The sequence below is a fragment of the Lepisma saccharinum genome, unplaced genomic scaffold (assembly GCF_977018435.1).
Source record: "Lepisma saccharinum unplaced genomic scaffold, izLepSacc3.1 HAP1_SCAFFOLD_340, whole genome shotgun sequence".
Lineage (NCBI taxonomy): Eukaryota > Metazoa > Arthropoda > Insecta > Zygentoma > Lepismatidae > Lepisma > Lepisma saccharinum.
In genome coordinates this window covers 157,597-182,930 of record NW_028143064.1, presented here as the reverse complement: position 1 = coordinate 182,930, position 25,334 = coordinate 157,597, and the positions used below count along the sequence as shown (strand labels likewise).

Below are 25,334 nucleotides of genomic sequence, written 5' to 3'. Positions count from 1 at the left end.
TACATCACAGTTTAGTTCTTCTGAGCAAATATATTGTCTTAATCTACATAACATAGTTTTAGAACTTTGTCCAGTTATGTGTATTTACAAATCTGTTATAACAAAAGTGTGTGGCTTCAATGTCACAATAGTAATGCCCAGGTTACAATTATCTGCACTCTATTCACTCTTATAATTTTTGATATATATTAATATGTTCACTCTTTAAGCAGTTTCTGTACACAACTAATGTTGCCGCAGCATAGGAACTTCTTCATACAACTTGGGTGGAGGTTGTAGAACTTTCATTGGATGGAGTGTTATACTGTTTGAAGCAATCAGTTTTGTTCTCTTCATTCTTCCACATTGTTTTAGGCAACAGCACAGATGTTTCAGTATAATTACAATAACTAACCCAGCACAAATTCCACCACTGATTACCAAATCTATAAAATAATCAGGCTTCTTGTAAACGTTTATGAATGCATCAGGTGCTGCACAATGTGAATTAATTTTGCATTGGTATATACCGGTGTCCTCTATTGTTACATTGATTCTTAAGGTAGAAATCACAAGAAAACCCCCTGTTTCAGTCTTATTTAGTGTAAATATGTTATTGCATTTATTGCTGACGGATGGACATATCCATTGTAATTCTGGAAAACTCTTCTTGTTGTATGCGGTGCAAGTTAAATTAATTTCAGTATTTTCTTCTGTTGTTTGCATTTGTGGATATAACTCCAGTATAGTAGAGCAGGGTATAATAGAACTTGTTGACGTTGACAATGTGGAATCCATTGAAGAAACTGGTGTAGTGTAACTGATGGCATCTGAGGCTGTATCTGTAGTTACTACTGTAGGTGTCCCTTGGGATTGTATTGTGGAAAGGGAGGCGACTGCTATACTTGATGTAGTATTTAATATAACTGCATTAGAAGAGGGAGAAGCATTATTTATGTTCATATTTGTACTTGCTGTAGCATTTAACATTTCATTAGAATCGTCGGACAATATAGTAGATGAGTCAGTAGTGAACTTTACATTGGTTATATCTAGACCTGTAGGGCTTTTTATTGAGGATGCACTAAATGGAGACACACTTGTGGTTGATTCAATCTCAAATCTTATACTTGCTGTTTGTGTGTAGAATGTAGTGAAGGGTGTAATGTTATTTTTGTTCCTGAGTGATAATGGATCCTTCGTTAGAATATTTTCTACAGTATTCTGTTCCTTTGGCATTTCTTCATTCACATCTAACATTGGTTGTGGTGAAGAAATATTTTGAACCGGACTTGTACTTGATGGCATTGTAGATTGTTCTTCTCTGCTTGTTGTTATTGAAGGTGTTTCATCATAGTCAATGGAGGATGTTAAAGATACGAATTTAGATTCTGAATCACTATTGGTAGAAGATATGGTTAAGTCAAGTTCCGTAAGTAGAGCTGTAGATGGTGATTGACTTGCACTCGAGGAAGAATATGGAAGTGTTTCCATGACGTTAGCAATAGAAGCTGTTTTTGAATAAACTGGAGGAACTGGTGAATACATTATACTTGTTAAATCAGTCAGAGCCACACCAGTACTTGTACTAACTTGGTTAAGAAAAACTGTTGAATTATTTGCATTTACACTTCCCAACTCCTGTGATATTTCACTTCCCACTTCTGTGGAGAAAATTGAAGGAACATTATCTCTCACTGACACATCATTCACTTCAGTCATCTCTTCACGTATTTCTTGATATAAATTCCCTTCATTATTTTCTGTGGTTTCTGCTACAGTTAGAATAATCATTTCACTCATAACACACAAAATAGTAAACATACACTTCATTTTGAGGTAAACAACATTTGATGTTGATGTCTTGTGTTGCGCTGCTGCAATGTGTAATAAATAGTGGCCAGTTGAAACCAAGTTGCTTTTGTATCCCCATACATTAAATGCTTAAAATTACACAACAGGTTTCTCCCTCCCACTTTACTAAGATATCTTGTGTTATCAAAAACAAATCTTCCTGTTCCTATGAAGATAACAGAGTGCAGATAAGCTTTGGACTTTGAACAGAGATAACTGAAGATTTTAAAACTTTTAAGAATCTGTGTAAATAATTCATAGCATGAAGTTTTTTTTTGTTTGTTTGTTCTTAAATATAAGATGCTTTTTATTAATGTTATGTGATATCTCATGGAGAGACAATTTAGTGATTGTAATTCCACTTTAAACTGTAGGTCATGTCCAGTCCCAATCATGGTTGCCCATGCTCCCCCCACCCCAGGCAGTGGATTCATCCCCCGAAGTCGTTCATCAAAATCCCCCCCCCCCCAAAGAATTGTTCATCATTCATAACCTTCCCCTCCACACACACAACTATCGTTTGGATAAACATGTGGTAATTGATTTTTGTTTGAATGTCCATAATTTGATTTCATTTGTTAAAATTAATTTTCGAAATACGTAAGCTTTAGACAACGAAAACTGACAGTATTTTACAATTATCCACAGGAACACATACAAGCAAGACAAATCATGCCTGAAATCATCCAACACTAAAATTGAAGTCTGCATGTAGGAAGTTCCAAGCAGACTCGGAACTACCACACATAAATCAACATACATAGTTTACTACTGGCGGAGGTGCCAACAGTCCAAAGGCTCGTAACATTTGAAAACCTTTCATTTCAGTTGGAATTGAATAAAAATACTAAAGAAAGAAAAATCACGATACAATCCCCCCTTTTTTGTGTGAAGGTTGAATTTGTAGCTAAACTATAAAATTTTGTCCCCCCCAAAATTCCCATGATGCAAGCATGTCATGAATCCCCCCCTGTGGGCATCCCTGGTCAATAAATGCATTTGTACATAAAATACACTTGGACAAACTTATTTGTCCTGGTACTATTTTGTATTATCATTATCTATCCTCATACATAAAATGTCTGATTTGGCTTAAACAGTTGTAGTAAAATTTATCCAACAAATATGCAAAGAGGGAACATGCAAGTAGTGAACAGTTGTTGAAAAAAAATATGTAGAGGAGGAACAATTGGAAAGTTTGTGTGAAAATAGGTACACATATTAGGTACCTATTAAGACTATTCATAATACTGTCCTTTGCTTTCGATACATTTCTGCCACCGTTCAACCCGATGCCAAAATCTGCTCTGGAAAAAGTCTGAGGTTGTTTTTTGACCTATGCATTCACAGCGATTTTAATGTATTCCACATTGTGGGAATTCTGTCCACGAAAGTTGTTTTGAGAGGGGCAAACAAATGGAAGGCAGATGGGGCTAAATCAGTACTGTAAGAGGGTTGGGACATTATTGACCACCCCATTTTGGCAATGGGGACGTGCGTTATTGTGGTGCAAACAACACTGTCCAGTGAAATGTGCTTTCTTTTTCGTCGAATAGTGCCCCTCAACATTTTAAAAGCGTGCTCATACTGAGCAGTGTTCATTGTTGCACCACATTCCAAGAAGTCCGTACAGATGACACCCTCTCTGTCCCAGAACATTGCCACTCTTTCTCGGTTTTCATATGTCACTGCGGTTGCAGGTCTACCACTTCGATGTTTATCCACCAGCAAGTTACCCTCTCGGAACTTCTTCATCCATCTTCTAACATTGCTAATGTCAATTGCATCATCTCCTATATAGCCTGCTATGAATCTCCGGTGCTCGACAACCCTCTATTTGCAAGAAATCGATCACAGCCATTTGTTTTTCTCTGCTTTTCATGTTGTTTATTTAGTTACCTGCAAATGAAGAATTGTATACATTAGTAACATACCGCATTACATGTGTGTGAAGTTTCATTGCAATCCAATAACAATATGATGAGTTATTAAGGTGGAGGCATTAATTTTGGGGATGACCTTTGTAAATATGTATGACTTAGGCCTTCAAGATTTGGGTCTTTGAAAAGTGGAAAGTTACGACTGTTTATTTATATTTTATGTGCTGATTTCAAGTGTCTCATCTTTTTTGTTTCCATCACATAAAGACTTTTTACAAAATCAGTTCGAATCAGACGAATGCTGTTTTATATATTATTTTGAAGATCTTAAACAAGTTTTATCCAATATTATTGATGGAAAGCCATTGTCAGAGGCCTGTATATTACACTGTCTTTTCGCATTAACATTTCTTTTGGCATTTTTGTATGTTTTAGACAACTTGCTGATTTTCTTGGTACCATCCAACAGTAGCCCTCCACCATCTCTGATAGTTGCAGAAACTGGTAGTGTAGTTGTTTAGAAAGAAAATAAAAAAAATGTTCTGTTAATCAAAGCTTGATACAAAGTGAAGGTGACAACACTTTACTAGGATCAAATTCCCCCTTACCAAATTTTTACTTTCAGTCTTGTCTGTCTCATTCGCACAAGAAACAGGGGTAATTGATAGAGGCACATATTTTTGGTAAATCAAAAAGCAACATTTCGATACAAAAACAGAGTCAATTTCAGGTTCAAAAGCAATAAATAAAATGAAATTTCGCTGTTATAGCGGTGAAAAAGCACCATATAAAATGACTTTGGTTTTAAAAAATGTGAATATAATCCCAGATTTGATTTAAAAACTGCACTATTACACAAAATAAACATATCCCTTCTAATAGCACATTAAATCATTACCAGATTATTAAGTTTATTCCTGTGTAAAAGAGTCCATTTTTGCTTCTCAAATATTTACAGCAGAATTAAACAATTTTCCGTGAATTGCATAACTCACAGGATATTTCAGACTTCAGAAAGTGTAGCGTTGGTATACGAGAAATGGTAAATTTCATGTTTAAGAGTCTTATTTTGCAGTTCGTTTCGCATCATTTTGTGACAAAACAGGATACCTTTCAGAAACATGAAAAATTAACATTAGAATGTGTTATTTCACATTTCGTGTTTTCGTCAAAAACAAAATATGCATGCCTCTAAAACAAGGTTAAAAAAATAGTGGCCGCGGTGGCTCAGTCGGTAACACATCTGACTACCATGCTCAAGGTCCCGGATTCGATCCCCAGCCGGTTCAAATCCGGGAACTTTTCTAACGTTGGAAGTGGCCCCGGAGCCCACCCAGCATCGAATGACATGGGTACCTTGGGAAACTTTTATTTTTGTTTGCATGGCAGCGTATATTTTTCTTTATTTCTTAAAAAGAAACCTTCATAGATCTAAAAGCCCTGGGTAGAGAACCTCAGGTCAAAATTTGAAAAAAGTATAATTAAAAGCTGGCCGTTACTCCATTTGAAGTACCTACATTCCTCAGATCCTCATTTCAGGGATCCATTTATAAAACTTAATGACAGTCACACACACACAGAGAGATGTGCTCACGTTAAAAAATAAATATATAGTAAAGGAGATACTGCTCTCACCACATGGAGGTTGCCATTCATCATGTTGTGAACTGTATCCCCATGGAGTTCGAATTTAAGAGAGTCCACTGTAGAACCAATGTTGTACGAAAGAACATTATTTTTATATGCAAAATTAACAAAATAAACAGAGAGTAGTTATTTTTACATAAGTACATAGTCCCCAATAATGAAATTATTTCTGATGTTCTGAGGTTACATAATGAACATAATTGTTTTGTATTAGAATATGATAGAGTTACATGGATTGCCATAAGTTGATTTATAAACAAGACAAGAATAAATCGTAAAATTGAAAAATATTTTGCTTTCTGCATCACTTGAATTCTACACTGGGATGGCTTTTGTGTAGTACTGTTGTTCCATGGTATTCTATGGATTGATTTGGTGTTTTAAGTCCACTTTATGCACAGATAGGCTAATCGGGACTGGACCTACAGTTTAAAGTGGGATCCGAACCACTTGTGCCTCCACCGGGAATCAAACCCAGGACCCAGGTATTCTGTGGGATTTATTCCATGTGTGTTTGTTTGGCTGTTGCTGGCCTTTCTGTTTGTTCTTTGTATTCATCTACAATCCGTTCTGCTCATCTTTTTTGATGACATGTTCAGTGTACATATTGTGTCTTTCAGGTCAGCCTTGCTGTTTATTTTCTTGGTTATTTCACAAACTATCAAATCTGCAGACAAAATTTAGTGTGCTTGAATGCCAACCCAATACGGGGTGTCTGAAAAGTCACACAACCCAGTCATACAACTAACCTACTTAATCTACACACCTTCTTGTACGATAAATTTGAAAGCTTTTTCTTTCATCTTGGAATTGATTGTATAACATACCCAGATGCCCGGCACATGCCCTCTGACATGAACATTGTTGCCATTACACCTCATAATTTATTATTAAAAAAACATACTTTTTATTAATATGCCATAATTAATATCATAAGTTGTCTGTAATGCATAAAATGGGTAAAAAGTTATCATTCTTTTATCAGTTTGATAAACACATATAATCATCAAATTTTTTTACAAGCATCTCCATAGCTGTCTTTTATCCTTGTTTGTTTTTACTTCATACAAAAACTTTTTTACACCTTGTAACTTTTTCCACATGCTTAACGTTCATGTAGAGCATGATTTTCTTGTTTAATGTTCAAAATATATCCATGTAGACAAAGTTAATATCCAGTGTAAGTTTCATATCTCTATAGTTTTTTGTACAAATGTTACATATGTTCAGTCTTCTTGGCTGGGTGACTTTTTGAACACCCTATACTACCTTATAGTAATCTCAGTTAGTCTGTTTCTCTGTCCATGGAACTCAAAAAAATGATAATAATTGATACAATGAACATTAAGTTGACTCATTGTGATCTGTATGTTGTCTTTCTGATGGTATTGCTTCATTGTTCTTCCCATCTGGAACACCTCACCTTGTTTACAGACTACCCAGATACTAGTATAAGTACAAGTTTTGAAGTTTCAACAATGAAACAAACATTTTAAATAAAGAACATGCCATTTATATGATTTACTGTTGTGAATACACTTGTTGTGTTTACTTAAGTTAAAATGATATTATATAATTTTTTATGAACATTGCAAATAGTTTCTATTGTATTTCTGTATTAGCTGATTACCCGGCATTGTCCAGTTAATTATTTATCCCAATCTTGTGTTAGACAGGAAAATAATGAATTCTAACTATAGTGTAAAATGTAACTAATTTTAAATGTGATCATGAATGTCACCAATTAGCTTAATGACTCTGAAAACTATGGATTCGACACTAATCTAGTTCATTTGTGGCATTTTATTTTTCACCCCATCTCACCCCTATGCCGATAGGTGATGAACTTCAAGTTGAACTGCATTGGGAGTGTCATGAAAACTATGGATTCCACGCTAATATCGGTCGTTCTTGCAATAGAGCCTGAATGTTAGACAACCCAAGAAACACTATTGTTGTGCGGTATTGCATAGAATCACGGATGTCTGTTTGTGCGGAATTTAATACCGGTCATTTTGGATTATTTTTACTTGTCATCCCTTCCCACCTTACCCCAAAAATATTCTTTTCAGATTGCAAGTGATACATGTACCAAGTTTGGTTGAAATTGCTCCAGGCGTTCGAGAGTTATGCCGGAACAAACAAATACACACACCCACACACATACATCCATTTTTATATATATAATATAGATTTAGAGTGTTTGAGATAATGTTAAAATAAATTCACAGATCTAATTTCTAATCCACTGTGTGTAACATCGCATGTATTATTCTACAAGGAAAGTTTTCCAATTTTTTTGTTTCATTTTAAGGTTTATCTGTAATTTTTAGTGCATATTTTGACATATTTACTGTATATAAAACAGCCTTATTAACGACATTAAATAGGAAGGGATGATATTGAACTTGACATCATCACTTAGATAAAAAAAAACTCTCGGGTGAACAGATTCACTTGTAATATGGAAAACATATGAGAAGCCTTCTTACATAGAGAAAGTTTGCATTTTAACACTTTATATATTTTCACAGTTTCTGTAGGGCTTCGGAAAGGCGTAAAAAGTATACATTCCTCATATGACCACGATAGTCATACGTACAATGCTTACCCGACACGTTTACAACGTGGAATGATCTATTTACCCGAAATATGGTGCAATGAAATGTGGGGCAAGTTGTTCACTGAATATTATCCATTATTGTCACAATGTCCTGTAAAGTAGGGCTATGTATGAAGATAATTTACTCTGGAACTACTCTGCAAGATTGTGCTAACACCAGACTAGGGCAAGGCCCCTGAGAATCTTGTTAATGTGTTTATTGAAACTATTATGTGTAACTGGATCCAATTATCTTTACTTACAGATAAAATCAGTCAGGGAAAGAAGGATGTAAATGAAGTTAAACGTTCTGTCAAGCAGGCAGAGCAGAAACATCTTAAAACCATTGAGAAGGCAATTATGCTTGCGGAGATACTGGATTCAAATAGTAAGTCAGATCTTTTTAACCTGTAAAGGGGAGACCCTCGCACATCTGTATTCTTGTTGAAGCAGGTGCCTTTTCAAGCGCATGGTTTTTAAATTTGCCGTGGAAAAAAAAAGACTCAAGAACTTATTGTCATAGAGAGATGAAATTAGTTTTGTTTTCTTTCTTAAAGACAGATTTTAGCAGAGGTAAAATTTATACATTTTGCCTCCCAATAATTAATGCTACAGGAAAAGGAAGAAGGAAAAAAATTATTAAATTGGCCCCTGTAACCCCACCCCTTCCCAATAGATTAAAATGAGTGAATTAAAAAAGTAGCATGTAGCAGTGGTACATTGCTACAACCATGCAAAGTTTTGTTGGCAAAAAGTATTAATACAAGGTGTGGCTATTAATATCCAGGACTGACGTCACAGCACGAAACCGATCACTCACCCGAGAGGGGCGCTGCTGGTATCCGGAAGGTAGTACATCTGCACATGCACTCCGAAGTGCGCGCCAGTTGGAGACAAGAGCTTGGCTGGGAAAGACGCGTCGAAACGTATCTGGTGAAGTGTTGTTGTCGAAGTGCAGAAATGGAGCAAAGGGTGAACATCAAATTCTGCTTCAAACTGCTTCAAACTGCTTCCAATGTTGAAGCAAGTGTATGGTGAGCAAGCATTATCCCGTTCCCGAACATTTTAATGGTATGGACGTTTTCGGGATGGGCACGAAAGTGTTGAAGATGACACCCACACTGGATGGCTGATTTCCGTGCGTACGCCTGAAACAATTGAGAAAGTGCGCGAGCTTGTAACATCGGATCGGCGACTGACTATTCGAATACTGGCCAGTGAACTGAACATCAACAAAGAGGTGGTTCGCCAAATCCTGATGCAAGACCTAAGGAAACGCAAGGTGTGTTCCAGATTTGTTCCACACTGTTTATCGGACTAACAAAAGCAACACAGAATGGACACGTGTGGTGAACACATTGACAACGCTGACGCTGACCCTGCTTTTCTGTATTCGATAGTAACGGGTGACGAATCGTGGTGCTACCAATACGACCCTGAAACCAAGAGACAGAGCGCAGAATGGCGGTCTCCCAGCTCCCCTAAACAGAAAAAGTTTTGATTTCAAAAATCAAAGGTCAAAGTCATGTTAATCGCTTTCTTCGATAGTGAAGGACTGATTCATCATGAATTTGTTCCACCTGGCACGACTGTTACGGGACAGTATTACGCAGAAGTTCTTGCCCGACTCCGACAAAGAATTCGCAGAGTACGTCCCCGTTTTCGACAGAATGGGAGTTGGTTTCTGTTGCACGACAACGCCCGCCCCCACATTGCGTTGCCAGTGAAGCTGTTTTTAGCCAAGCATGAAGTCGTAGAGCTGCATCATCCACCATACTCTCCTGACTTGGCCCCCGAAGACTTCTTTTTGTTCCCAAAACTCAAAACTGTGCTGAAAGGAACACGGTTTGTGGATGTTGAAGACATCAAGAAGCACGTGACGTCGACATTGAAGAGCCTTCCAAAAGAGGACTTTAAAAGTTGTTTCCGCAACTTATACAGCCGAGCACAGAAGTGTATTACGGCAGGTGGGGATTACTTCGAAACATATTAAAAGGGTAAGTTTTTCACATCATCTGTTCTGGTGTTATTAGAGCAGTCCTGGAAATTAATAGCCACACCTTGTATGTATAAAATGGCAGTGTTGCTAGCTTACTGAACAAAAGACAGAATTTTGCTTCTAGCATTGGCCCCATGAGGCAGACTTCTTGCCCATTTATATTTATTTTTTGGTAACGTTACTAACTCTGCAATAACACAATTCCACATTCCAAGAAACTTAATGACTCAAATATCCTTTGGAAATCTTTCCACATGCTTATGTTCATTCCTAATGGTTGCTGAGAGGAAAATGTAGATAAGAGCCAGGAAGATGTAGTTTTAGTGCACCTGATAACTTTAAAGCACTGTAATTTACCCCATAACTTGATAAATTTCAGCTGTGCAATTCCCTAAATACTTTAAAAGAAAGCTTTTAAAGTTATTATCCAAAGTTTTGTGAATTCTGAATCTGGTTGTGCCGTTGGTACTGCAAATGACATTAAGGCTCTGCTCGACTTTTGGCTGGCACTAGGGCAGCATTTTGAGAATTGCCCTCTCCTTTCAATAGTTTAATAGACTTATGCAACCACGAAACTATTGAAAATATCTAGGAACAGGAAAAGCAAACAACATGAAGATTCACGTGAATGCTCTATAAGGAATTCTAAGCATATCTAATTTTTAAGATTTTGTAATCATACTGGTTCTTTGAAGGGAGGAGAAAATTCGAAAAACTACGAAAACTACACAGTGGTCTAGTCGGTAGGGTGTTTGACTGCCAGACATGAGACCTGGGTTCGATTTTCAGCATGGGTGATCTAAGGTCAGAATTTTTCGGCCTTGTCCCCACATAAAGCAGCTCTATGGTTCACCCAGTCTCAAGTCAATGGGTATGGGGTGGGAGGAAACCTTGGGGAGACCAATTTTCAAAATTACCCAAAAATTATATATTTTCAAAAATAAGTGAATATTTCTAGCCCCCCAAATTTGGGTACGGGGATTATACACACTCGAAGAGTGGTCTTTTTTCATGCTTTCCTGCAATTTGGTCTCTAGGGTTCACCTTAGAAACTATTTTCATATACTTTCAAAGTGCCTTGCATGATACCACTGCTACATACAACAGGGTGTCTACCAGTCAAGAAATTATCCTTATGGTCAAGATTTTTTACAGTATATTGAATTTACATTATTATATACCTGTACTGGGATTTGATAAAATTGAATATTTGGAAATCAAAATTGTATTGAGTTGTGGTTATGATTTGTTCACTTTGTTTCTTAAGAATTGCATTCTTGTATGCGTGAAGTTTTGTAAAAGTATTAAATATAGTAATGTGGCCATTCCCCAGCCAGGATGATATCTGAAGCATTAATTTTTTACATGCATTAATAATTAAAGCAAGTCTAAACCTGTTGTTAAAGTACAGCTTCAGTTTTCATCTTAACTGGTGGTGTGGTAGGAGTTTTTCTTTGAATAGAATATCTATTTTCTTAATTTCCAACTATACCTAAGTTACAGCACCTTGAATAACGTAGTGTGGAAAACTACCCAAGAAACTAGTTCCAGAGACTGATGACAACATAGGTGGCAGTGCGATCAGTATAACTGCTAATTTTCTTATGAAAGTAATGCGGCTTAGTTAGTTTTTGAAATATATTGTGTAGATTTGTTGTCTTGAAAGGCAGTACGTGAATTGATCGGAACAGTTATATTTGTGGAGTGATTTGCAGTCACGAAATGGCATTAATTTACACAGAAAAGTAACATAAATATGTTTTATGTGCAGCGAAACACGAGCATCAACATCGCAATGTGAGGCTGGACGTCAAACGTTGGATTGTGTACACAAGTTTATTTTGTATGCTAATAAAATCGAAATAGTGTCATGAAGGAGAAAAATGTTTCGTAGTGTACATGTTATGAAGTCATTTTCCCGAAATTCAGATATTCGAAAGATATTTCACATTCCATTGAGTTCAAGTAGCCGATTAGGATGTACCTTGTCATCTCTTACCAACAAATTGCTTTACATTTGTGTCGATTGGTAAGTTCAATAGAACATTGATGTTAAGGACTGTGCATTTTTACTTTTGACTTGGCTGTAAAATGTTTCCCTTGTACTTAATGAAAATAAACTGCAAATTAACGTAAGTCCAACGTTCTATTTCTTCATTTTAAATTTATTTCATTGAATTAGTGTTTTAATTTTTTTTTATCGGAAAGCATTTTTGAACGATTTACAGGCAGTGCAATTGCTGGCCAATTTAACATCGTATGATCATATAATAAAAGCACAAATTCCTAAAACTTACTTCTCAGATATATAATGAAGTGAATTACAGTTTTCAAAAGCAAACTATTTGTATAACTATGTTCTTATTTCACTTTACCAACGAAATTATTCTGAATTTTATATTGCACTTTATGAATTCCAAAAGAAAAATAGAAAATAAATAAAACCATGAAAACCAACAATATTTTCATCATAAAAGTGGACTGTATCGTATCAATCCCTAAGATTATATGTTTATTCTATAAAGCCTCTCTGAATGCTTCCCGTTGACCAGGGCATTCACTTGTTTTTCTCAGTTGTCTCAGCCTCTGAGGCATGTAAACAATGCACAGTGTTGTGCTATGCAAACCTCCTGAGCTATTCAGGAAACAGGTAGTTTCTTCTGCCTATGGAGTCAGTGGTTTGCATAGTGGAAATTAAAAACATGATTCGGCATGGAGGAAGAGCTCCATGGCCTAGTGATATAGAGGGGAGACAAGCTGAGAGTTGACTGACTTGGGATTGGAGTTGAGAAGGGAGAAGAGGTTAGGAGAGCAGTAGGGCAGAAGTGAGACAACGCTCTGGTCAACCAATTGAGAAGCCAACAGAGGACTTCGTATATTTTATTCATCATAATTCATCAGATAGACAGGTAACTATCCTAACACCCAGCCATGATTCAGGTTCAAAGGTTCACAAAACCCAACGAGTGACCATTGTCTTTTCTGCAGTTTAGTTCCTTAATCTTATTTGTACCTTTCGTATTGCCAAGCGTTAACTCGTCATGCCAATGACGAGTGCTCTCATCAGAGGATGAATGATGAGTAACTTGCATCACCCAGCAATTAATTGCACAATGACAGGTTCAGATCCCATCATTCTTTAGAATGATACGTGGTGGAGTGCTTGAGGCCTTTTCATTTTTTCGGAAATGAAAAGAGTTGCAGTTAATTGTTAGCTTTGAAATTTTCCCTCTATCTCCATTTTGATACGTGATGGAGATGCTTAGGGCTTTCATCCATTTTTTCGAAAATAAGATGGAAAATTGTTAACCAGTTTTAAATTTAACCCCACCCTAAAATTTTTGCTAATTTGTTTATTTTTTTTAGTATGTCCTTGCCATATTTTATTTTGAAAATACATAGGGCTTAAAGGTTTTTTTAACCGGATGGGAATTTTTTATTATAGATGCCATGATAGATGTTTAGTCTAACATGAGGATGAATCCGATGAAACTTATCGACCTCAAGTCAGGGTCGGTCATCCGCAAAATTTCTTAGAAGTTTAATTTAAATTTGGTTTAAAACTGATCGTAACTTGTAAATGATTTAGAATGCTTGAACTATAACTGCTAAGATTTTTGCAATGAGGATATTACATTTTTATAAATATATAGTTTTGGGAACGAATAAGGCCCCGAGGACCACTCATTTATATTCTTAATGACCGAAGTCTCCTAGCACCTCATGAAGGGAGCTTAGATTAAGGAGATAGTCAAGTTTATACGAGATAGTCACTTGCCTTATGTTACCTTAACTTACGAATACATTGCCTCAAAATTTTCAATTCATGTTAATATGTAAAGAAACGAAACGCTAATTATATTCCTGGCCACGCTGTACATTTAATGTCCGCTATTAGTATATAGTTTGAGTGGCATACCGTGATTTAGGATATAAACCGCCCGATTAATTATAAGTTCTAGTTGAGAAGTAATAGATGTATAAATAGGCTGCAGTACACAGGTAAGCAGTAGTGACGAGAATGAGTCCCTACACATATATACATATACTTATATTTTAAGCTAAGTTAGGCACAGCCAACTTAATTTGAATAACTAGAAGAGAATTAGGAGAGCATTACACGGCGTGGACGTTTCTCACATATTAATGAGATTTTTTTGTTAGTATATATTTTTTTTTTTTTTTCCTGTCCGAAACATTGTTTTGTTTGACAGTTGAATATTTATCCTTAGCACGTTGTAGCTTCGAACGTTAGAAACTTTAAAATGTAGTTTGTTTTAAATTTTAAAATATAAATATTAATATTTTTGCTCCAAGTTACGGCATTCATTAAAGTGAAACAGGTCTAATATTTTAAATCCACTTGCGTAACATAATATTCATTTATAATAAAATGGCAGTAATAATATTAAAGGTTAAATAAAAGCAGACTTATTATTTAATAATGTGCCTTAGGCACAAAAAGTTTTTTGCAGTATTAAAAATACTAGCTCAGCAAGTACATCACTAAAAATTTTATAGTTACACTTCAGAAGAAGGTATATAATTATATTAGCAAAGTTCTATTTTAAGCACCAGTTAATGAGAATATTTATTTTATATGAATATGTAGACGTCGACGTCAATTTTTTTGCGCTCCAATAACAAGTATTTTCCTTTGGATATTGAATAGCTACCAAACCCTGGAAATCCATTCTGCCATTGCAGAGTGATTATGGTTAAACCACAACGGTTTTAGTTTCAAACTTTGCCACAATAATATGCGAAGCATATTTTTGCATGAGTTGAGAGAATAAAAGATTCTTTGTACCTCAGTATGGTTTGATTGATTTTAAGTATTTAAAAATAAAGATAACACCTGAAATTAAATAACATAAGTTTGCAGTAAAATTTAAAATAAGATAAGTTAAACAGTGCAAAAAAAAATTAGAGAATAAATAAATTATATCAAATAAATAAATTAAGCAGATAAATTGAGCCTAGAATCAGAAATAATTAAGTTGAGTTAAAATATTTACTAATTTAAACTAGGCAGGCTTAAAGTATGTGTTAGTTTTGAGGAACTACTTGTTTTGTTGCCTATGCAACATGAAAATCATTGCAATTTTAGTTATTATACGGATTTCTTCCATACGTAAAAGCTTCAAATTTTATTTATCTGTTGAAAAAGTCCTTTGACTATCCTCATAATATTATTACTAGTTTATTATTAACAACATTTATTATTAGTATTTTTATAATTTTCATAATTTGTTACTGTAAATGTCAACGCAAGAAATATATTACTTATGACCATGAGTGTACCAACGAAATAGCGTTAAGTGAACTTAAAAATGATTCACCGTCCATGGACCAGCTTTACGATGGCATTGCATCGACTGTTGAAGTGGTACCGTTAAAAACAATTCACCCGCCAATACCGCCACCCTTCCCTCAGTCCGTTATTATTCAGCACAGTGTACAAGAAGAAGTTCAAGATTCATCCCGAAATATATTAATCACCAAAGACGACGTTTAAGATTTGCCTAAGAATATTGTATCTGTTAAAGATAGAGTTCAGAAGTTTGCCGTAAGCAAGGGTCCAAGTTTTATTCAAAACAGCCGCAAAATTGAAAGTGAAGTGATTAGTTCGCCCTGTGTCCTGCCAATTGTAAAAGTTAAAGATTTATTTGTAAATCAGTCAACAGCAAAAGTCGAGAAAGTTTCACTCAAAAAGCAGAAAGTAAGCCAAATTCTCAGGTTTCCGAACCTGTTGTATCTTTTACGGATCATATTTTTTACGATTATACGTTTGCCTAGAATTTCTATTATATTTATTACGTATTAAATTTTAAGTTATAATCCATTATTGAGGTCTGATTGTATTTTATGCAACGTTTATTAGTCTTTTATTTTGCTAGCACCTTCCCAAGTCTTTGTTATTATGCGATCACGGAAGTGTTCGATTTTTGCAGCCATGCTGACAGAGCGTGACAATTTTTTTTTCTCTCTCTCCATCCCACCTACAACATCATTTCAAAAGTCCTTGACTTCGTTTTGACTCTCGCAGCTTTTACTAAACCTTGTTTGTAATAATTTAAAGTTTTGTCAACATTAACGCGTCACGCAGCGAGTCAGCGAATCATAGCGCTTCATTTTCTTCCTCCGGCCGTTGTAAGGTTACCGTCCAAGCAGGAGATATAATAATACGGTATAATATTTTTTTGTAATGAAGGGTTCTGGTCTTGATCCCTGATAGGAACAAATGCTTGTACAGTAGCCGAGCTAATTGGGACCGAGACTACCTCAGATACGAAAAACTCTGATAATATGGAGATAAGGTGCTAATAGGTCGTAAATGACGAAACAACACTTAAAACTGTATAGTAATTATTTATTACGTGTACAACATAAATGAGAAGATTAATTTTTCAAAAAGTCTTTCATAGTTTTTTGGACACCTTTTCCGTTTGCCACTCATACTACATTACTGGCTTAGAATAGGCCTATACACAGATTTAAACACCACCGTAACAATCGGATACACCGACAATGTAACGAACAGTGCATCTGAATGGACTGGTTATACAGTATGTAACATTCTTATTCGTACACATGGATTTTCAAAGAAAATGCTTTAATATCTGAAAGGAAATACACTCTTTTGAAATTGTTTCTTTACAATTCAATAACTAATATCATTATGAACATAAAATCTTACCAAATTTTGTATAACCAATGACAATAATAAATTAAATTAAACTGAAAGAGGAACATGCAAGTTTTTGTACAACTTTTCTATTCGTACACTTAATAATATAAAAGAAGAAAGTATATTCACAGCAAATTGACTGACAGTTCTAATACTTTGATGCGTATCCTTTGGCTTGAATTACTGCTTGACACAGTTTTCAACTCTTGTTTGGACTTGACGCCTGCTTTATGGACTCGTCTCTTCAAAATTGCCCATAAATGCTCAATGGGATTTAAGTCTGGACTTTGAGCTGGTGTTTGTAGTAGTTTGGGCACATTCCATATTAGCCAATTCATGTTAACTCGCGCCTTATGCTTACTGTCATTGTCTTGTTGGAATCTGTAGATAGGCGGCATGTCCATTTTTTGGGCACTCTGCTTTACATTGTACTTCAATATGTCCAAATAGACATATGCATCCATGATACCATCAATAAACTGATGGACGACATACAGCCCCAAATCATTAATGACCCATCACCGTGTTTAACTGTTGTAACTGTGTTAATGTGATCATTGTCTTTATTTGATTTTCTCCAGACCCTATTTATCCCATCTGACCCGTATATATAAATCTTGAACTCGTCTGACCATGTGCATAAAGTGGACTTAAAAGAACAAATCAAAAATCAATCCAATTGTCTGACCATGTGACACTATCCCAAAATTCCTGGTCCTTGTGGATGTGCTCTTTCGCGAATGAAAGTCTATTCCTGCGATTCACCTTATTTACATACGGCCTCTTTCGTGGTATTCTTCCATGATATCCATGCTTCCACAAGGCACGTCGGACAGTTTGATCGGACATCATGTGATTTATTGACTGTTTGTCCAATTTTTCTTAGCGAATAACCTCTAAGGGCCAAATTTATAATAACATCCTTCAGATCGGAACTAAGTTCCTTCACCTTGCCCATTTCGAACACGCTGATAGATAGACGATAGGCCTACAACAATACCTATGCCAGCATTCTGCTTGACTGGAGCACGCCTGCATGTTCAAACTTGTTACGAAGTTGCAAACTGCACGAAATTGCCCGAATAGGGGTGGTGCTGTATGCGAGGAAGATTGAAACTCTTTCCTGTACGAGTAATAATGTTGTATGAAACAGCCTGTTTTTCTCTTTTCACACAAATTATATGCTCTGTTTATACACTTTGAACATACATTTTTATTGACATTTGTTGGTGAAACCTTCATTAACATTAATTGCCAGATACATATGAAGATAGTTAAATTTACTAGTAGATACGACATTTTTTCCTCGGAAATTCTATGTGTACGAATAACAATGTTACATACTCTAGCTATTACACACCTAACTGAAAACCTGTGAAATTTAACATGTAATGATGCTTAGTTGTTAGTATTTTTTACATGGGGAGATTGCTTTCCAAATTATACATTTAACATAAAATTTTATTCTTGTAGTTGTACAGTTAATACTAAGTTCCTCAATATTGTCCAGCATGAAGTAAATAGTAATTTTTTATCTTATACACTAAGAATATCTGTCAGAATGAAACATACAGCACACAAGATAACTAAAGGAACGACATGTGATTGTACTTTGTCTTGGGTTAATTTAAAAACACTTGCCATATTTTTTCCTACATTCAGATAAATGTTTCAGATTAAAAAGGAATGATTATTTCTCTTGTAGTCTACGGTTATTACAAGCATAAAGACACAGTTTTCGTTGTGACGTTTCAGGAGAACACACGCTCCCTTTATCAGACATTTATTTTTAGTTTGACTAAAGATACACTTATAACAGTGGTTAAGAATTTCTTAAATAAAAAATAAAATCCGTTATACAATGGATGTTGTCAATGTTACATTGTTGAGATATAGCAACTTAACTGTGAAGAACAAGCAGTCTGTTTTATTATTATTTCAGATAAAAATTTTCATCACAATATTTTTTATTTAAAAAAAATATTTAAGTAATTTAATGTTATGCTTGTAATAACTGTAGACTACAAGAGAAACAATTCTAGAATGCAAGCAATACGTACATACAAGAATAACTATAAGGAATGATCTCAATTAAAATTGTTAAAACTTTTTGGAAGTATTGTAGATTAGGCACACACAGGAGGTACTACGTAGAAATTTTCAGCGAAAAATATAGGCTCGACCAGGACTCGAACCCGTGTCTCTGGCATACCGTACCATTGCTCTTACCACTGAGCTACCGAGCCGGTCTAGCCTTGCGTGATCTTTCGCTATCGCTGTATTACCTGCGTGGATCCAGGTAATACAGCAATAGCGAAAAATCAGGCGAGGCCAGGCCAGCTCGGTAGCTTGGTAGCTCAGTGGTCAGAGAAATGGCACGGTAGGCCAGAGACCCAGGTTCGAGTCCAGGTAAAGCCGGCATTTTTTGCTGAAAATTTCTTTTTGGAAGTAATTTGTAGGTACTGTTACTCATTGAATTAAAGAGATTGATTATGCCAGCTATTAGAATGGTAACATCGGAAGTTCATTTGCAACGTCTTAGTTTTAAGTATTTCATTTTATCTGCCTGTGCATTGGTTGATTTGTTCAGTACTTTTACATAGAACGGAAGTCTCATAACAAAATAGAATTTGACCAGTTTTGCGGTAACAGTTTCTCTATGATGGGTACACCCTACATATCCTGCATGTTCACGTTTGAAGACAGACATAATATCATTGATGATGCCACTGTGGAGTTTGTGTGTTGATAAATAAGATGTGAATGTTTGTTCTAGGTATCTTATAAGCTGCAGGAGGTTATCCTTGGGGTAACATAAACCACCTCTTATGAATTTCCTTAGTGTGGCAGGATGAAGAAGCTACAACTTTCTCTCTTGTTGTGATGAGGTTTTCGATGCAGTGTTGACATTGTTGTTGTTTGTCTTTAAAATTTTTGGCAACATAGCTTCCCATGTAATAAATTAACCTTGCATCGCTGTTCTTCTGTACATAACTTCCATGATCTTTTCCAATATCTGTGTGTGCCAGTCTGTGAAATTCTTTTTCTATTTCTTTCCTTTCCTTCAGCTGCTCTTTTATGAAATTTGCATCCAAATTATCTGCACTTAGCAGGGAATTTAAAAGTTCTGGTGGACAATTTCCATTTTTGGGAGGACGGTCTAAATTGTAAAAGGAAAGACACTGAAGAATGTGGAGGAATTCTGTTGGTGTAGGGTGGTCATTACAGCCTGACGACTGCCTAACTATCCCAAGCAGGCATTCAATAGCTTCCTGGCTTAGTCTTGATGTCTTTATATCAGAGTGTATGCAAGTACTGTAACAGAGAGAGTGTACTTTTGATTGTTACTCGAAAGCCCGTAGCTGTACTTGCACTTAAAAGTCCTCCCTTATTTGAGCAACTATACTTCTCCCAATCATCAAGGAAATCCAGCAACAAAAGAAGTTTAGCATATTCTTTTGAATTGGGCCTTAAAGCCTTGTCTGGTGTTTATGAAGTCGTTATAACTATGATCGCATTTATCAAAGTTATAAAATAGACAATAGCAGATATGCTTGCATATTGTGATTCAATATTGTCGTTGTACAGGGAAAGTGCTTTGAGTACATCGTCGCCAAATAATTGGAACGCTAAACCTACTCGCATCTTTTCAAAGTTATTTGGATTGATATGGGATATTGTTATTTTAGGCATTGCCTTGAGTGGTATGTTTTCTGAATCAATTATACAGGCTGCTCTAACATGTTCCATCCGAACCTCTCCCTTGTGTGTGTCGAATCCCATGTTTATAAAGGAATTCCGTAAACATTTCAGCAGATGTGGGAAGTCTGACACAAAGTGTAGATTTCTTGTGGGATTGATAGGGTGTGTCGCATGTGGTGTAGTGCTTCCAATTCCAAAAATGTGCCACATTTTCCGATTCCAGGTAGCTCCATCACATGTAATAAATACATATTACTTGATGTCGTAAATACCCCAATTATCTGTTTCCAATTCCCAGATAATGGCTGAAAGAGAATAACCATGCCATGATCACTCAAAGCACTACCTGACCCTTCCTCCTGAAATACTCCATAGTCTACAAAGCTCTCAATATTTCCATCATCACGTACCTGCAATTTTTGAGTCAACTTCATTTCATCTATTAGTAACCCCCCATGCTTTTTGAAGTCATACATAGATCTGACCTTCTCCTTTATGCCTGTGAATATTTTTGGGTTGAATCCAAAACCACTCTTGTACATTTTAAGATACTTGTATAATGTCCTACTGCTGGGTACAACCATTATTTTGTATCTACGTATGTGTTCATACAGCTTGTGGCTTTTCATCCTCGTAATAATACACTCTAATACCCAACTCTTATAAAAAAAATCATGCCAGTGACACCTCGTCGTCTTGCTGCAGTGAAACAGTGTTTAACACACAATTGTTGTTTTCTGGGCAATGTTTTCATCTTCTCATCAGGGCCTCCCCCATGGCGCAGTGGTAGCGTCATTGCCTTGTAATCGAGGGGTCCCGGGTTTGATACCCGCTGGAGGCACAAGTGGTTCGGATCCCACTTTAAACTGTAGGTCCAGTCCCGATTAGCCTTACTGTGCATAAAGTGAACTTAAAACAGCAACTCAAACTCATCTTCTCATCAAATTTAGAAAGTTCAATTTTCTGGTTCATACCTTATAACTTTTGAATTTCGCTTTTCATTTTGTGAACTTTTGCCCAGAGCGTATTGGCTGAATGATAGTTTATTTTTAGTCTTCGCCTTATGCATATCTTCTTACCTTCAAGTTTTTTTTTTCCCGTGATTTCATGTTCAACATTAGCTTTCTTGTGTTCTTACATGCTATACACTTAGATATATTGGGTGATTTAACAACACTTACGCAGTTTTTACTGAAAATCCTATCATCTGTAATTGTAGCACTTGATTGATGGACAGAAGAAAATTCACTTACAGTTCCAACACCTTCACACACAGTAAGTAGGTCTCTTTGCTGTAATATATCTTGGGCTTGACACACACTTTTGACACATTCTACACTTTCAATCCTGTTATTTCTTACATATTCATTGCAGGAGAGGCTATTATTACTTCCACCTTTAAACACTGCTAACCTCTCAACATGCAAAGTGTTTGATCCTGCATTGAGTTGACACTTGCTGAATGCAATAATATCAGCACAATTTTCAAAATCATGCCTTCCCCAAAATTCTGTGGGTACCGTGAGGTTTTCTTTAAGCAAGGGAATGGACAAACTTTCATTAAATGTCAAACTGTTCTTTGGCTTTTTTGCACTTGATTCGCACATTTCTCTGCATTTTCTGTTTCTAGGAACAGTTTTTGTGAAATAATTGGGCAGATTTGGGAACTTTGTTAATAATATCCTCTCCCTTGGCAACCTTACCTCCTTATCATTTATTACATGAACAAAATCTCTGATAAAGTATTGTTCATCGAAATGCAATTCACAAACACCTGCTGTGTCATAGAGTTCCTTGTCAGCTCTGGGATTTGCACGATTCCACTCTGCTAATTTATCTTTTTGTTTGGGAACACTAAATATACAACTACCCTTTTCTTTACTTGAATGATATCCACTAGAACAATCAGGCACAAAACAGTGGCGACAGTTTCGAGACATGGTGAAAATATAACTCAACCAACGTGTTGTTAAATTTTTCCAGTAAGCGAGAAATGAAAAGTGTCATATTTCACGCTTGCGAGTTTTTGGGCAGTAAGTTAGACAAGATGCGAGTGGATGTAAAACAGATCTTTGAAAAATAAACTAGTATTGTCTGTGTGAATTTCCATAAAAATAATGTTTGTGACAATGACGATATTAATGAACCTTTCAGGATAATGCATACACGATATTAATTCTCGCGGCAATTGTCATATTAAGAGTTACGAGTAACAATCCATACCTATGTTTTCTTCGGTATTGTTAATAAAAAAACTCAAGGACAGGTCATGATCGACGGTTCAGAATGTTCTTTAATATTTTCGCGACTACTGTACTGAATATCATAACAATTTTCTGATACAAAGAAATGTTACAAGGAAAAGAATCGGACATTGCAGCAAAAACTCCATTTACTTCCATTATAAGCAGACGAATGCCATGAAGGTGTACAGACACCAGCGTCTCTAGCAGTATCATTTCTGAGTGGAACCTGCCAGAGAGGCCAGAACCGTCAGTTTTCCACACTACATTATTCAAGGCACTCTAGCTAAGTAGAGAGCGATAAATGTTAAGAAGAAAGAAAAAGGAATGAATGGTCAAGAAAATGTCAAGAATTTTGCATTTGTTATTTTGGTAGAGACACTGTACAACCTTTTTCATTCACTTTGATATTTCGGAACAATTAAAATTCTTTACTGTTCACAACACATATGCAGAAGTAGGGTAAACATGCCAGTGAATGAACAGCCCCCAGTGAATGAACGTGACACATATTTCTGTAAATAATAAGATATTACAAACCCTCCAATCAAAAGGAACAACATATGTCCTTTCGGTAGCCTATTGGAAGTGAGATTATCCCTGATTGGCTGTTCTCGTCAAATGATCTCAGAAGAAGAAAATGGCCTATTTAAAGTTTTATGGAACAGCAGCACTTTATTGTTTTTGGCATGAACGCAGTTTTCAAAAAGTGATAAATATATACAACTGCATACTGAGTATCTTGTTTACCATTCATCTCAAGTTGGCCTTTAATTTGTTGCAGTGTTTGCAAATTATCTTAATCTGTTCAGTTACTGGGTCATCGTGTGTTTATTAACTGGGATGTTGTGTTCATTTACTTGTTTTTTTTTATACTCTACTATGTTTTTGTACATAAACAATTTTCAGCAGATCCATGGGAAGAAAGTCTCTATTATTTAAAATAAAGGTGGTATTTGGAATGTCAGAAACAAATTTCACTAAAATTTCTACCATTCCCATTACAGTTATACACATTTTTTTCCTTCAGTGCACTTAATTGTTCATTCACTGGCATGTTTACCCTATATGTATTACACAAATGAAAGTTTGCGTAATACATATACTTCTGCATATGTGTGTGTAATATATGTCCTGTAACGGAGCTTTGAGATGGAAGCGACACGTGGCTCTTGGAAACCAGCCCTTAGATGTAAATACAACCTTTCAAACTTAAGCAACATAACCTGCAAGTGTTGCTTGGACTGTTCACACCGGAGCAAAAATGCATAGTGCTGTTTCGTTCTGTTGTTCTTGCATGAACGGTGAATATTTTGCCTTATACTGAAGGAGACTGTGTTGCTTTTCATCTGTGACTTCAGTATGAAAGCTCCTTCCATGGCATGCATCATGTTGCCTCGGTCTTGTTTGTGTATGTGTGGTGGATGCTTGCTTACAGACTGAAGGGGCCCATATCACTTGTCACTTCAAGGTGACAGCTCCCACTGTCATGTGTTGCTTCGGTCTGAATGCTCTCTATACTTAACAAGATTGTTAGCTTCATCAGATATGAAGATCAAATTTAGCCTGTAAATCACAGAGAACAGATTGCAAGTAGAGTTGTTGGAAAAAGGCCAACTTTTTGATAGAAGGTTCCTTTTATAATTATAAATGGGCCTCTGGAGCGGAGTAAAGTAATGCTGTTGCCTTGTAATAAGAAGGGGTCTGAGGTTCAATCCTCACTGGAGGCAGAGAGTTTCGGATCTCATTTCAAACTGTAGATCTAGTCCAGATTTCTTAAATATATATTTTTTTTTCCCCATCTGTGGCAAGTCCAATTTACTTCTGCTTCAGTTTTAGTGCCAGTATTTTTCAACTGCCTAGCTGCAAAAGGCCCATTGCACCCAGGGGTTGATGACTAATTGTATATTTGACAGCAAGTATATACATAATTGAAATATGATTATGCCATAAAAAGGTAAAGGTAAAAAAAAAAAAAGGTAAAGTGTTCCCCTGTGCATAGCACCACGCCATGAAGGCGTATAGGGGGTGTGGGGGTAACGCCCACACTTTCTTGATCCGGTCGTGAGTGGGGGTGATGTGATCAGCATCATGCCCCTGACCGCCTTTACCCCCCAGGGTTTCCCCCAGGTACCCATGTTATTCGACGCTGGGTGGGCGCCGGGGCCGCTTCCACTGTTAGAAAAGTTCCCGGATTTGAACCGGCCCGGGATCGAACCCGGGATCTTGAGCATGGTAGTCAGACGCGTTACCGACTGAGCCACCACGGCCACTAGTTGATATATTTATATTAATTAACGGTGCATATTAATTTTCATATGAATTGTAAAGATCAGAAATGTATTTATTAGTGAAATTGTTGGGATCAGGGCATGGACTTATAATAAATAAATTTACTGGGCTGTGGTCTCACAAAGGTTGAGAACCACTGCATCAAGCTGCCAAAATATATCACTACATTCGGGCCGCGATAAGAAGTGGTGTGCAATCAGAATGCAGAACGTGACCAAATTCTGTCTCCTCGTTGGCTGCCATGTGGCTGGGGGTTTTCTGCGTTGCCACGTTCGCACAAACAGGTGGACAGGCTAATCAACTGTTGGCGAGCTCAGGAAAAAATAAAACGTCACGCTAATTAAACACGTACGTATCACTATGCTAATATATGTTATTTCCGTCGTAAAGTGATAAATTAATGAATCTAGAAGTTTGAATCTGAAGTTTCTTGTAGGTTAACGTT

At 36.2% G+C, this 25,334-nt stretch overlaps 1 protein-coding gene across 1 annotated transcript in view; it reads left to right on the top strand.

Annotated features, from left to right (window-relative positions):
- LOC145982695 (uncharacterized) overlaps positions 1 to 25,334 on the top strand; it is a 196,624-nt gene that overhangs the window by 101,902 nt on the left and 69,388 nt on the right. Inside the window, exon 5 of the mRNA XM_083116056.1 lies at positions 8,228 to 8,350. Within this exon, the coding sequence (XP_082972182.1) occupies positions 8,228 to 8,350 (123 nt within the window). The remainder of the gene's footprint in view (positions 1 to 8,227; positions 8,351 to 25,334) is intronic.